The sequence below is a fragment of the Hyperolius riggenbachi genome, chromosome 11 (genome assembly GCF_040937935.1).
Source record: "Hyperolius riggenbachi isolate aHypRig1 chromosome 11, aHypRig1.pri, whole genome shotgun sequence".
NCBI lineage: Eukaryota > Metazoa > Chordata > Amphibia > Anura > Hyperoliidae > Hyperolius > Hyperolius riggenbachi.
In genome coordinates, this window is record NC_090656.1 from 215,605,098 (window position 1) to 215,620,665 (window position 15,568).

At 44.0% G+C, this 15,568-nt stretch overlaps 1 protein-coding gene across 1 annotated transcript in view; it reads left to right on the forward strand.

The window, feature by feature from the left end:
* Positions 1–15,568, forward strand: part of PRMT3 (protein arginine methyltransferase 3) — a 186,546-nt gene that overhangs the window by 123,855 nt on the left and 47,123 nt on the right. Inside the window, exons 14-15 of the mRNA XM_068261584.1 lie at positions 13,994–14,044; positions 14,232–14,319. Of these exons, the coding sequence (XP_068117685.1) occupies positions 13,994–14,044; positions 14,232–14,319 (139 nt within the window). The remainder of the gene's footprint in view (positions 1–13,993; positions 14,045–14,231; positions 14,320–15,568) is intronic.

The following is a 15,568-nucleotide window of genomic DNA, read 5'->3' on the forward strand; positions in this document are numbered from 1 at the left end:
ATATGGAGGCTGCCATATTTATTCCCTTTTAAGCAATACCAGTTGCCTGGCTGCCCTGCTGACACTCTGTCTCTAATACTTTTAGCCATAGACCCTGAACTAGCATGCAGCAGATCAGGTGTTTCTGACAACATTATCCCCTTGCTTGTTTCTGGTGTGATTCAGACACTACCACAGCCAAATAAATCAGCAGGGCTGCCAGGCAACTGGTATTATTTAAAAGGAAATAAATATGTCAGCCTCCATATCCCTGTCACTTCAGTTGTCCTTTAAGCACAGTCGCTGTGCAGCACTCTTTGCACTTATGATGACCAGAAATGGCTGCTTCCATCTATGCATGCCGGTGATAGTACGTAAGTTTTATTAAAAATGAAACAAAAAAACTTGGCAAGATCATTGATTTCTTTGCCTCTGGCTCTTCAGCAGCTGCGGTTTAAGAATGACTTTTGAGGGTTGGCGGATGGGGCTGACCTCCAGCTGCGGAGATTGGACTCCCCTCTGTGCTGCAGAAATATCCTATCTGCTTCCCTGGAGGAGGGAGAGCAGGCCGTGATTATCCATCGAGCTGTCTGCAGAGGAGCCCATCATCAGGGCTGCGTGCAGAGCGCCAGGCCTGCAGCTATCCCCCCCCCACCCCCCCACCACCACCACCAGGACCAGGCGACGGATGCAGCTCTGCATTGTAAAGGAATGCTGCCCGTATAACGCTGGGATGGCCAGTGCTCCTGGTGCGTCCCACTGCGCTCCACACTTTGCTGTTTAGCCATTCGCTGTCCTGGAACAAGCATGCAGCCAGTGGGAGGTGAGTGTGCACATGGCTGTTCCAGTCCAGTGTCTTTTTAAGCAGTGAAAGTGGAACTTGCAGCTTTACATTAGTAAACCGTGGCATCTCTGAATGCCTGCCCTGTCTGTCCTGCATAGGGAGGGTAAGAGTTGCATTTTCTGTCAGGTTTTTATTGCTGGCTGTGTCTCCCAGTTTATATGGGTGCGGCACCCTTGTCTCAGGTGCTTTTACCTTCCTGTTTCTGCATACCAAATGTTTACTTCCTCTTACTCTCTGCTCTCTTCTTTCTCTGTCTGATCTTCTTGTCCCCTCACTTCTCCACTCTCTCCTGTTTTGTCTCTTACTTGTTACCTCTTTTTTTCTTCTGTCTTCCTCTGTTTCTTCTCCTCAGACTTTTTCCTCGTCTCTGTCCTGCTTCGTTTTCTCATCCTTCTTTCGGTTTATTTCTTTTCTCCCTCTTTCATCCCCTTTCATCTTCTCACTGTATCACTTTTCTTCCTCTCCACTTTTTCTGTTTCTCTCTCTCTCCCACTATCATATCTTCCCCTTCTCTCTTTGACCCTCCCTTTCTCTTTTGCTCCCTTTCCCTCCTCTTACTTCCTCCCCCCCCCCTCCCTTTCTCTTTCCCTCCCTTTCTCTTTCCATCCCTTTCCTCTCTCCCTTCCCTTCCTTTCTCCTCTCCTCCTCTCCCCCCCCCCCGCCTTTTCAATTTGCATCCCCTCTTTCTACATCTCCCTTCCCTTGACCTCAGTTGTTCCCCTCTCCCCCCATTTTCTTCTACACTTTACTTTCTCACACTTTATTCCCCCACCTTGTCATACGTTCCTAACCCTACCATTCTCTCCTCCTCTGTGCCCCTCTTCTTTGTTTTACCCTCCTTTCTGTCTGTCTGTCTCTCTTCATCCTCTCTCCAACTCATGTTCCTCATTTTTACCTCGCCTCTTTTCTTTCCTTTCTCCTCTCCTTTCCTCATAAGTTCTTCTCTTTAGTTTATTTATTATCTCTTTCGGTTTTCACTTATCTCCCTCTTTCAAGACTTACTCTCTTTGCTTTGTCTCTTCTCTCCTTTCCTCATTTCCTCTACTCTTCACATTGTCTCTTCTCTCCTTTCCTCATTTCCTCTAGTCTTCGCTTTGTCTCTTCTCTCCTTTCCTCATCTCCTCTACTCTTCACTTTGTCTCTTCCCTCCTTTCCTCATCTCATCTACTCCTCACATTGGCTCTTCCCTCCTTTCCTCATCTCCTCTACTCTTCACTTTGTCTCCTCTCCTTTCCTCGCCTCCTCCACTTTTACTTTCTCTTCTATCCTTTCCTCATCTCCTCTACTCTTCACCTGGTCTCTTCCCTCCTTTCCTCATCTCCTCTACTCTTCACGTGGTCTCTTCTCACCTTTCCTCATCTGTCTCCTCTCTCTTTACTTTGTCTCTTCCCTCCTTTCCTCATCTCCTCTACTCTTCACTTTGTCTCCTCTCCTTTCCTCGCCTCCTCTTTTTACTTTCTCTTCTCTCCTTTCCTCGTCTCCTCTACTCTTCACTTTGTCTCTTCTATCCTTTCCTCATCTCCTCTACTCTTCACTTTGTCTCTTCCCTCCTTTCCTCATCTTCTCTACTCTTCACTTTGTCTCTTCTCTCCTTTCCTCATCTCCTCTACTTTTCCCTTTGTCTCTTCTCTCCATTCCTCATCTCCTCTACTTTTCCCTTTGTCTCTTCTCTCCATTCCTCATCTCCTCTACTTGTACCTTTGTCTCTTCTCTCCATTCCTCATCTCCTCTACTTGTACCTTTGTCTCTTCTCTCCATTCCTCGTCTCCTCTACTTGTACCTTTGTCTCTTCTCTCCTTTCCTCATCTCCTCTACTTTTCACTTTCTCTTCTCTCCTTTCCTCATCTCCTCTACTTTTCACTTTCTCTTCTCTCCTTTCCTCATCTCCTCTACACTTCACTTTGTCTCTTCTCTCCTTTCCTCATCTCCTCTACTCTTCACGTTGTCTCCTTTCCTCCTCTCCTCTACTCTTCACTTTGTCTCTTCTCTCCCTCTTTCATCTTCTCCCTTTATCTATACTCCTCCTCTCTTTACTTTTTATCTTTCTCTATCTTCCTCTAACATCATCTTTTCCCGTTGTCACTTTGCCTCTCTGTCTCTCCCCCTGTGTGTGCCTCAGTGACAGTCTGTCTGCAGTACTTATGGAAAGGATTATTGGGAGGTGGTAGCCCCGCTGAAGGGCTCGCCATGGCGGCTCCTTCACGCTTGGCTACGTCCCATCATGAGTACATTATCCACCTTCTTTGTGTGTCCAGGCGCTTCATTGTATTCGCGCAGGAACACACGGCACTATCACAATGACAAATTGTTCCCTCCAGATAAAAGCTGCGAAGATAATTTTTAATTTCCTTTCTTCCTTCTGAATTGATCACTCCCCTGTCTGTGGAGAGTGGCTTGTTGAAGACTGTTGTGTCTGAATAAAGGGTGGCCACAGATAGAGAGAGCAGAGGCCTCCCAATAATATCACCCTGCTGCTAATTCCTCTATATAGCCTCTTCCGCAGGACAACTCAGGGCATGCTTTTTAGCTCTTCCAACACCAGGCATAGACTTAAAGAAGAACTTAAACCCATAATTGAACATCATATAAATCAGTACACGATACCCCCTTTCCCATGCGAAATCTTAATCTTTTCTCAAATCGATCACCAGGGACGTCTGTGTGGCTGATATTGAGGTGAACAGGGCTGTGGAGTCGGTACAAAAATCTTCCGACTCCTCAGTTTATAAAAACTCCGACTCCGGGTGCCCAAAATTGCCCCGACTCCGGCTCCCTGACTCCGACTCCTTAGTCTAATACTTAACAGGGTTGTGGATTTTGTACAAAAATCATCCGACTCCTCAGTTTATAAAATCAACAACTCCGACTCTGGGTGCCCAATATTGCCCTGACTCCGACTCCTCGACTCCAACTCCGACTCCACAGCTCTGGAGGTGAAATCCCTCCCACAGTGTGATGTCAGGTCCATGGCATTCCTGTCTGTGAACCTTGTTGCATTGTGTAAAATAACGTCTATTTTTAACTGCCAAGAAAGCAGTATCTCCCTCTGCATATAACAGCCTTTTAGCCTGTCGGTAATATCAGATTTCTATTAGCTACTGTAAGTGACAGCAACACAGAAGAAAAGTAATGTATGGCTCATTTTACTTGGGAAGAAACATGCTTCTTATGTGTATGTGTTTACATGTGTTTTAATTTTTAGGATTTTCGCGACAGAGGTCCTTTAACCATTTAAGGACCAGCAGTCTCTGGGCACTTAAAGCCCAGAGACCGCTCGTCCAATCCCGACGAATCGCCGCACATACCCGCCGCAACCGCCGTCATCGCCGCTCGCCGAGACCCCCAGGACCTAGACTCTGCCGTCTCTATGACGGCAGAGTCATGTGAGCCGGTCAGGAGCCGCTTTCATTGGATCCTGACCCTGTTTTTCAATGTAAGCCAATGGGAACGGCTCCTGACCCGCTCACATGACTCTGCCGTCATAGAAACAGGCAGAGCCTGTGAGATGCGGCGAGAATCGTCGGGTTTGAGCGGCGCGATCGGCGTGGAGCGGCGGAAACGGCGGATGCGCGCTGCGGACAGTGATTGAGATCTACGCCCTGCCAGCCAGGAGCCCACCAATACAGGGCGTAGATCTCAATCACTGCGGTCCTTAAATGGTTAACCTCCTTAACGGTATGCCCGACACTGTGTCGGGCATACCACCGGCTGTCCCCAGGAGTCCCCTATTATAATTTGAAGCGATTACGTTTGATCCCCCCGATCACCCCTAAATACATTACCCCCCCCCCCCCCCCCTGGATCCAGCGATCGCGCAGCCTCCCTGCACATCTCCGGTCCCCTCTATGGGGAGGATCTGGTTTGCGCATGAGGTCGCCGACGTCCTGTTCGATCCGCCCCACAGAGAAGAGCGGTGCTGTGCGGAGAGGCTGCAGCGATCGCTGGATCCAGGGGGGGTAATGTATTTAGCGGTGATCGGGGGGGAGGATCAAACTTAATATAAGGATGCCGACCACCACTGCTAGCTAGCCTAGTAGTGGCTGAAGATATTAGAACTATCAGAGGGCTTCAAATTATAATGGGGGATTCCTGGCTGCAAACCCTCCGGCGTGCGTAACGGCCAGGAGGTTAATACTCAGCATTCACCTCATGTACTTACATTACCCCACAAATGATACACTAGCACTAGTTCCATACTAAGAGATGAGATATATTGTATAATTGGTTGTGTATATGTTTTCAGACATATGAGAAGTCGCATGGCCTTTCTGCCCTTCCAGACACTCTGGCGGCCATGTTTAGCCAGGAACAAGCTATGCCTAAATGGATGCTGCAGATCCCAGCTACCACTGCCCCTTTTAGCAAGGCTTAAATTACAGCTGGGCTTTGCTATAAATAGCTGGGCCCTCTTCTCAGCGCAGTCGCACACACATACCTACCCAATTTTATGCCCCACAAATATGCTGAAAAGGATGTGTCACCCTCTTTCAGTGTTTTTTTTCATATTCACTCTCTTCTCTTCTCCAAGTGACATGACTATGTACTCTGTATAGTGCTTCAGAAGAAGTCAGTGCTATAGAAATACATAATAATAATATGGTAGGACATTAGGCTATGGTGGGATTACATTGTGAGCTCCTCTGAGGACAGTCAGTGACATGACTATGTACTCTGTAATGTGCTGCAGAAGATGTCAGTGCTATATAAATACATAATAATACTATGGTAGGACATAGGCTATGGCTATGGTAGGGATTAGATTGTGAGCTCCTCCGAGCATAGTCAGTGACATGACTGCAGTATGTACTCTGTAAAGTGCTGCAGAAGATGTCAGTGCTGTATAAATACATAATATTAATATGGTAGGACATGAACCTATGACTGTGGTAGGGATTAGATTGTGAGCTTCTCTGAGGACAGTCAGTGACATGACTATGTACTCTGTATAGTGCTGCAGAAGATGTCAGTGCTATATAAATACATAATAATAATGATATGGTAGGACATTAGACCGTGACTATGGTAGAATTAGATTGCGGTTTCCTCTAAGGACAGTCAGTGACATGACTACGTACTCTATTTACATGACTAAAGTGCTGCAGAAGATATCAGTGCTATATACGGTAAATACATGGTAGGACATTAGACTATGACTATGTTGGATTAGATTGTGAGCTTCCCTGAGGACAGTCAGAGACATGACTATGTACTCTGTAAAGTGCTGCAGAGGATGTCTTAATAAATACATAATAAGAATATGGCAGGACATATGACTCTGCTAGGGATTAGATTGTGAGCTCCTCTGAGGACAGTCAGTGACATGACTATGTACCGGTACTCTGTAAAGTGCTGCAGAAGATGTCAGTGCTATATAAATACATAATAATAATATGGGAGGACATTAGACTATGACTATGGCAGGGATTAGATTGTGAGCTCCTCTGAGGACAACCAGTGACATGACTATGTACTCTGTAATGTGCTGCAGAAGATGTCACTGCTATATAAATGCCTAATAATTCACAGAAGGCCAGCCTATAGGTTATTGCTATGTTGGCAACTATGTTATTGCTTTGTTGGATCCCTCTGGCTTATGATCTCTCACATTGTTTTTGGACTGACTGACCATTTCGTGCGGAGTATCTCCCAGCATGCCATTCAACTCCATCATCCCAGAATGCTTAGCGGCACTCGGAGGCTTTTTGGTCCCCTGGATATTCTCCTGCAAAAAATAAATAAGAGGCACCATGGGCTCATGTATGACAGTCCGTATTGATAGACCTTGATGTGTTTTATGTCTGTGTGAAGCGGCTCTGTTGGATGACTGGAAATCAATTTGGTAAGCCAAGCATAGCTGAGACCAGCATATTCTATCAGTGAATGTGCAATCATGTTCCTGACGCCTGGAAAATAGCTAATTTCCTGCTCCGTCCTCAGAGGAGGTCCCCCATGGGGGTAGCTGTGAACTGCGATCTGCTGCCAACCTGGCCTTAAAGCGCAACTCCGGCACAGATCCGCTCCTAATCCTGCGCAGCACTTGGGGACGAAGTTGGTTTCTTTCTGTGTTGAGAGTGCTTGTTTAGCATATATAACCTAAATCATTCTGTCGGGCCCCTTCACCAGCTATTCCCTATATTACAGGCTGTGATCTTGGCAGATAGCTTAGCCTGTGCCCCACTCCTTTGTAGTCAGTGCATCATGAAACTGCTAAGCCCGCCAGTAGCTCTGCCCACTGGACTTGCTGTGAGCTCCTTCAGCCAATTTGAGTATGTATAGTGCCACCACTGCATGAATTGGGCGCACAGGAGTTGCCAATAAAATATTGCTCGTTTCAACTACCGATATTTAACTGTAGATAAACCTGGCTCCGATTCTCACTTGAACCCTACCCCAGTGCCTACAATGAACCCCTCCCACACACACACCTAATGCTTAAACCTAATCCCCACTCCTAGTGCATAAAATGTGCAATCCCCCCCCCCCCACACACACACACACACACACACACGCGCGCACACATACACGCACACCTAAATGCCTAAATTGAACACCCCCCTCCTAATGCCTGAAACAAACAAGTCATTGCAGGCTCAGTCTTGATGATGGAAGATTGGGGGGGGGGGTTACAGACCTGTGCTGGCATCATTGGACCACAGGGCAGTTCTCCACTACACTTCTGTCCATCTTAAATTAGTTTGGGCTCAGAAAAGGCAGCAGTGTTTCTGGATCATTTTTTATAGATTTTTTTTTCTTTGCGTTGCGGAACTTAAAATTGAATTTGTGGATTAAGCAAGAAACTATATTCGTAGACAAATGGTTTTCTGAAGTAGTTCTGAGCCCATGCAGCTACAGACTCAAGCCTGAGAACCCAAACATCACAACCATCCAATATTGTCTTTAGACCTTGTCCACATTCCCCTAGATTCTATGAACCTTTTAATTAGATTTTGTACAGTAACTGATAAAAAATGTTTTACGGTGATGAACATTATTCTTTTTTTTCATCATTTACCCGTGAAGTGCTTTGCCAAGTAGTGTACCCCTCTCCATCTTTTCTCCTGGAGGACATAGCCTCTCTGGCAGGTGTTTTTTATACCCAATCATGCTACTGTTTCCAATAAACTTAATTAGTTGTGATTTTGTTTTCACCAGGTGGCTTTTTTTTTTACAGTATTCTGGAAGATTTCCAGTCTTTTGTTGCCCATGTCCCAATTTAAAAAAAAAAAAAAAAAGCATGCTGCTGGCCTAAAATTTAAAATATTTATGACGTTTTCATAAAACAAATTCTGTGTATTATTTTCAATTAAAGAGACTCTGTAACACATTTTTCAGTCTTATTTCTTCTATCCTATAAGTTCCTATGCCTGTTCTAATGTGCTCTGGCTTACTGCAGCTTTTCCTAATTGCACTGTCTCTGTAATAAATCTTATCTCCTTTCCTCTGTCGTGCCTGTTGGGCTAAGGCCTGAATGTGTGGAATGTGCAGGGCTGCTTGTGATTGGATAGAAGCGATACACACCCTCTGCAGGCTCTGTATGACTCACACATTCTGTTTATGTGAGCCCATTACAAGCTGGTTAGTTTGTTTGTAAACACTGCCTAAAACTGTTAATTAGAAGCCAGGATTGCAGCAGGGAGTGGCAGAAACAGCACAGAGGGGCACAGGAGAAAATAAGGAATAGAATGGTATGCTTTTTAGTGTAAGAATATTAGAGTACAGATTCTCTTTAAAGTGGACCAGAACTCTTGCACAGGACAGGAGGAAAACTTAGAGAAATGCAACCCTGGAACCCCAGGGTTGCTTGAGTAGTCTGCACGGGTTCCTTGGCATTTTTCCCCATCGTAGGGAAAGTATAATAGAGTACATTATAATAGGTGGTACTTCAACAAGAAGCACTAAATTGTGGGGTCAGGAGACAGTATAATGAGTGGCAGTACAATAGAGGGTAATGAAATAAACAGCCACGCAAACTTTTAAAGACCATGCTTCCTGCAAAACAAATGTAGGGGTTCCTCGAGATTAAAAGAAATTGTTTGCAGGGGTTCCTTGAGATCCAAAAGTTATTTGCAGGGTTCCTCCAGGGTACAAAGGTTGAGAAAGGCTGATTTAGAGAGTTAAGCCTGTCTAATCCCTCCTCAGCTGTGGCTCATCACAAGTGTAGTTTGATACCTCAGCTGTGTCAGCTGGCTTTCTCAGTAGAGCAGCTAATTTGTAAACAAAGGATGTTAACCCTATGTCTGCTTCTGTTAAAGCAAGAAGTAGACACACTGCAGATTTATTGAGCAGCATTTATATCAGCTGTAATAAAGAAATGTTTTTGTTTAAAGGTTATTATGCTGTTGTGTATCTTTTAGAACAGAGAGGAAGTTCTGAGTTCAGGTCCACTTTAAGTGTAGCGTTTAAATGATTTTTAATTCATGACATTCTGTTTTCATCTACATTTCACACGCTGTCCCAACTCTTCAGGAGCATTGTGCTGAACATGGAATTTTACCAAATATTTTGCTTTTCATTTGCATTACACTTGCATGCAAGCCTTACTGGCCTCACATTGTCCATTTTTAATCATGTACTGTATATTTTTGAATGCTGGCAACACATTTTTTTTTTTATTAATTGTTCAAGAAAATACTTTTTAATTTATTTATTTATTTTTTTGCACCCGAGGTGAAAATAAACTAATGAAATAAACAATTGTATCTATCCTCCTTCTCCTAAAAAAGACTAAGTTATTCCACAGTTTATTTTATATTTAAATCTACTTTTTTACTGTTTTATTGTCTTTGCTCAATAACACTTTCATTGAAAGGTGCGTACACACGCACTACAGCAGCCAACGACCGGTCTGTCGGCACCTCCCACTGGGTGGGTTTTCAGCAGACTGTAGTGCGTGTGTACACACTGTCGGCGGACTGATAAGGCTGTTCCTGAACGATCTGCCGGGCGGATCGTTCAGGAACAGCCTTATCAGTCCGCCGACAGCGACGGACCGGTCATTTGCTTCTGTAGTGCGTGTGTACGCACCTGAAGTCTGCCAGAGCTAACATTTTTGAACTATTGACATTTTTTAATCTCCTGCTTTAAGAAGCCATTTTCTGCTAAGAAAGGGTTTTATAGTTGTAATTTCTTATCCGTGAGGGGAACACTGTAGTCTGACCCAGTTATGACAGGAAATGCCACATACATACCTGATCTTTAACTCTTTCAGGCAGAGAAAGAAAAAAAGGAACACAGCATAGATATTTGTGTGCTAAGCACTGTACATACCCATGTCTATCTCATCATGTCACATGTCACCTCGGGTATCCTTTAAGGGTTTTTTTTTTTTTGTACAAAACACTTCATGCATAATTAACCACTTAAGTCTATCTGGATGGATATATCCATCCAGATAGACTGCCGCTGCGCGCACTCCCGCCGCCTTCCGTTAGCCCTGAGATCAATGAATGGGAATTGATCTAAGTCCCCGGCAGAAAAAAACCGACGGCCTCTTATCAGAGAGGCCGCTGTATTTCTGCGTAAAAAAAAAAAAAACAAAGTTTCTCTTCGTCCTAATGCTTCCTGGAAGGGAGAGCGTTCGCTTCCAGGACTTTTTGACTGTTGCCATCTTGTGGCCAAATAGTAAAACTACACCCACATGCATTTTTTATTAAATAAACACATATTACATTTTAAAATTAACTGTTTACCTCACACACCAAAAATTACCCAAATAACATTTTTAATTAAATAAAATAAAAAAAACTATAGTTACCTAAGGGTCTGATCTTTTTGAATATGCAGGTCAAGAGAGTATATTACTATATTTTTTTTTAATTATAAGCTTGTAAATAGTGATGCACGCAAATTGAAAAAATGCGCCTTTATTTCCAAATAAAATATTGGGGCCATAAATTGTGATAGGGACATAATTTAAATAATGTAATAACCGGGCCAAATAGGCAAATAAAATACATGGTTTTTAATTGTGGTAGTATGTATTAATTTCAAACTATAATATGGCCAAAACCTGAGAAATAATGATTTTTTTTCCATTTCTTTCTTAATCTTCCTGTTTAAAATGGATTTAGAATAAAATAATTCTTAGCAAAATGTACCACCCAAAGAAAGCATAAATGGTGGCGTAAAAAACAAGATACAGATCATTTCAGTGTGATAAGTAGTGATAAAGTTATTGGCGAATGAATGGGAGGTGAAAGTTGCTCAGATGCATAAGGTGCAACAACACTGTAGGCTGAAGTGGTTAATTTAATAAAATATTTTGCTGAATTCACCAAAAAATTAAAATTGAACTGGCACTATAAAAAAAAATTGTTATGTGAACTGGCGCTGTAAGATACGTATCACTGGGGGGGAGGGGGAGGTGTATTTTGCATCTTGTCCTGACCGTCGCTGTTTTGCCTGCGTTTTCTCCTTTTTGAATATTTCCATCTTGGAAGCTGCTGCTGCTTTTTTTGTCCCATCAGTATTTTTTCCCCTTCCCGTCTTTGCGGATCTGACACTTTCTGCCGTGGAGGTAATTAGTTCCGCTCTGACGCCTGTAACGAGTCAATGATTTTACAACTGCCAGGACTCCTGTAATGGAGAAGCAGGTTATACAGAATTATACGCTGAGGGATAAGAACACTATTTCATCTCTTCTCCCCCCCCCCCTCCCATTCCCCCTTCCCCCGCACGCACACACCGCGATCACGCATCCTCTTGTCACCGTGTTTTAAATAGCTCCATGTGGAGACAATGGCTTCGGAACACGGCGACATTAAACTCTTCTCCTCCCGCCCCGAGGAGGGGAGCCTTACAAAGCACCATAATTACTTGGCAGAGGGAGAGAAGCGTATGGGATTTGCAGAGTCAGTTTCTTTCCGGTTTTCTATCCATATTGTGTGTGTGTGTGTGCGCGTTCTAACAATCGTTTAACCTCCAAAGCGGTGCACAGTGTTCCCTGTAAGGACGTTGGGCGCAAACTGAACAAATAGTCGTGCCAAACATTAATGAGATTCCTAGTTTGTTTGCAAAATGTACCAATTATAGATTATTGTTACTGTTTTCTATTTTTGAAGACCCCATAATTCATGGAACGTGTGAAGAAAGCTCATAGCGGGACTCCTAGCGGATAAATAGCTAAAGGCAGCATTTATTCCAATTCTAGTCAACAAAGTGTGGTTTAAGAGGAATGGTAACCAAGGTTTGAACTTCATCCCAACCCGTTACTGATACCCCCTTTCCCACCCGAAATCTTCATCTTTTTTCGAATAGATTATCAGTGGGTCTGTATGGCTGATATTGTGGTAAAACCCCTCCCACAGTGTGATGTCATGACCATGGTCCTGACAGTTTGCTGTGGTGGCGCAACCTCACACATTTGCCTTAGGCAGCACAAAATCTAGAACCGGCCCTGCTGAACAAGCATGCAGATCAGATCTTTGATTGGATTTGCTACATGCTAGTTTCAGGTGTGTGATTCAGACAGTGCATGAAAGCTCAGCAGATGCTCGGCAACTGGTATTGTGTAAAAGAAAATAAACATGGCCTCCATATTCCTCTCAATTACTTTAAGTATCCTTTAAAGAGACTCTGAAGTCTTGCTAAATTGAGGTTTTTATTTTAAAAACCTCATTAACCTTATAGTCTCACCTAAAACGCCACATTCCCGCGGCTGGAAACCCCTGGATCACCCCAAACTCACGGTGGTACAGGACAGGCAAAACCCAGGACTTTCTTGGTCGTGGATTTTGCTGTCGCCTCTATGCGCGTCAATCAGCGCGTATCTCCGCCTCTCCCCGCCCTTCTCAGTGAAAGAAGACGGAGAGGGGCGGGGGAGAAGTGGCGATCCGGCGCTGATTGACGCGCATAGAGGCAGAACCGCGCTGCCTCTATGCGGAAGTTGCCTGCCCGTATCCCCGTGAGTTTGGGGTGATCGAGGGGGTTTGCAGCCGCGGGAATCCTGCGTTTTAGATGAGACTATAATGTTAATGAGGTTTTTAAAATAAAAACCTCATTTTAGCGAGACTTCAGAGTCTCTTTAAGGGGTGGAGAGTATCTCCAAATATTATATGGCATTCTTGTGTTAGGATTCAGTTTTTATTGAAAATTGTTACAAACCTAAATCAGTGCTCAACAACCCTTTTTATAATTTAATATTTTTAAAAATTATTAGTCCATTCCAGTTTGTACTAAAACACACAGGGAGGTGGATTTGAACAGATTTGATTGATGCAGCTAACAAATCCAATCGCGGTTTTACTGCTCTTTAGGATAGGGGTCAGCTTCAAAACGATAATTGAAAAGATCGATTTAAATCAATCATCCATCCCTTCATTTGTAAATCATCCTGCGTATAGCCACTTTTTAGCAAAGACCTGATTGAATATATTGGGCAACTGTGACCGGTGGTGTCACTAGGGGGGTGTAGTAGGGGAGGACTGTACCATTTGTCACCAGCAGAGGGGGTGACTTCAAGATCCAGGCTAAGGGAGAGTGGAGTAAAGGTGTCTCTCGCTTCTTCCAGCATCTTTTCTTCACTTCCTGTCCCGGCCTGTGAGAAAGCGAAGTTCAAACAGTAGAGGGCGCTCTACTGTTTGAACTTTCCGCTTGTGACATCAAGTGAAGAGAAGATGGAGTACGCGGTAAGAAATGAGACTGTGGGGACCCGAGGACTCGCGCCTGCAGACAGGTAATGTATAACGGCGGGCAGGGCGAGCACACGCGGAGCGTGAGCAGGTGGCAGTTCCACAGGTTGTAAATCGATTTCATGCTGAAACCGATTAAAAATCTGTATGCAGTGTATGAGCAGCCAATAGATCCCTCTGTGATCAGGTTCGATCAGAGAGGGATCTATCTGTTGGTCGATCTGGTGGCAATCGACCAGTGTATGGCTGCCTTTAGGGTATGTGAATAGACAAAAAAAAGTATTATTGGTTTTGTTTAGCCTGTGAGGTTGGAGGTTCATGGGGTAAGAGAGAGGTGACACCATGAGTTTCTGCACCAGGTGACACCAACTCGAGTGACACCTCTGACTGTGATAACTTTCTTTGCTTTTGATAAGTCTGTCCTTTCTGTGGATGAGGTTTCGCTTTGATAATAGTATATATTAATTTGCCATTAGTCAGTACATATTGTTCTGCTGTCGTTTGCAGTAATTTGCATTGACTGATCACTTGTGTTTTGTAGGCCCTGCTCGGCTATTTTGACGTGTTCTTCGGGAAGAATTGTCATACGCCAGTAAGTACATGCAGGCGCCAGTCCACATTAATTATGAGGGGGAGCGTGAATTTATTTCCTGCCCGGGGCTATATGTGGGAATGAGGCCATTCGCTTTCTGTTGTTGTAAGCATATAAAGGCTTGCGTGTTTCATCATGTAATAAAGTAATGTAGCATGATGTTAATGACAGCGCTCTGTATCCACAGGTCTCCTTCTCCACCAGTCCAAAGAGCACCAAGACCCACTGGAAGCAGACGGTCTTCTTGCTGGAGCGGCCCATCCAAGTCAAAGCAGGTAATAAGATCAGGGGCTGTTGGTTGGTTGGTTGGTTGGTTGGTTGGAGCGGACATCCAGATGGCAGCCATATTGTAACCTTAAAGCAGCAGGGACAGCCATACTATCCCAGGGGGAAAAAAACACATATACAAGTGGATAAATACTTGTTCTACATACATAACATATGAATAGTACTGTCCATGTTTTGATTTCAGTGAATCTACTATATATATATATATATATATATATATATATATATATATATACAGTGGGTTGCAAAAGTATTCGGCCCCCTTGAAGTTTTCCGCATTTTGTCTCATTACTGCCACAAACATGAATCAATTTTATTGGAATTCCAGGTGAAAGACCAATACAAAGTGGTGTACACGTGAGAAGTGGAACGAAAATCATACAGGATTCCAAACATTTTTTACAAATATATAACTGCAAAGTGGGGTGTGCGTAATTATTCAGCCCCCTTTGGTCTGAGTGCAGTCAGTTGTCCATAGACATTGCCTGATGAGTGTTAATGACTAAATAGAATGCACCTGTGTGTAATGTAATGTCAGTTCAAATACAGCTGCTCTGTGAGGGCCTCAGAGGTTGTCTAAGAGAATCTTGGGAACAACACCACCATGAATTCCAAAGAACACACCAGATAGGTCAGGGATAACGTTGAGAAATTTAAAGCAGGCTTAGGCTTCAAAAAGATTTCCAAAGCTTTGAACATCCCACGGAGCACAGTTCAAGCGATCATTCAGAAATGGAAGGAGTATGACACAACTGTAAACCTACCAAGACAAGGCTGTCCACCTAAACTCACAGGCCGAACAAGGAGAGCGCTGATCAGAAATGCAGTCAAGAGGCCCATGGTGACTCTGGATGAGCTGCTGAGATCTATAGCTCAGGTGGGGGAATCTGTCCATAGGACAACTATTAGTCGTGCACTGCAGAAAGTTGACCTTTATGGAAGAGTGGCAAGAAGAAAGCCATTGTTAACAGAAAAGCATAAGAAGTCCCATTTGCAGTTTGCCACAAGCTATGTGGGGGACACAGCAACCATGTGGAAGAAGGGGCTCTGGTCAGATGAGACCAAAATTGAACTTTTTGGCCAAAATGCAAAACACTATGTGTGGCGGAAAACTAACAGCGCACATCACTCTGAACACACTATCCCCACTGTGAAATATGGTGGTGGCAGCATCATGCTCTGGGGGTGCTTCTCTTCAGCAGGGACAGGGAAGCTGGTCAGAGTTGATGGGAAGAT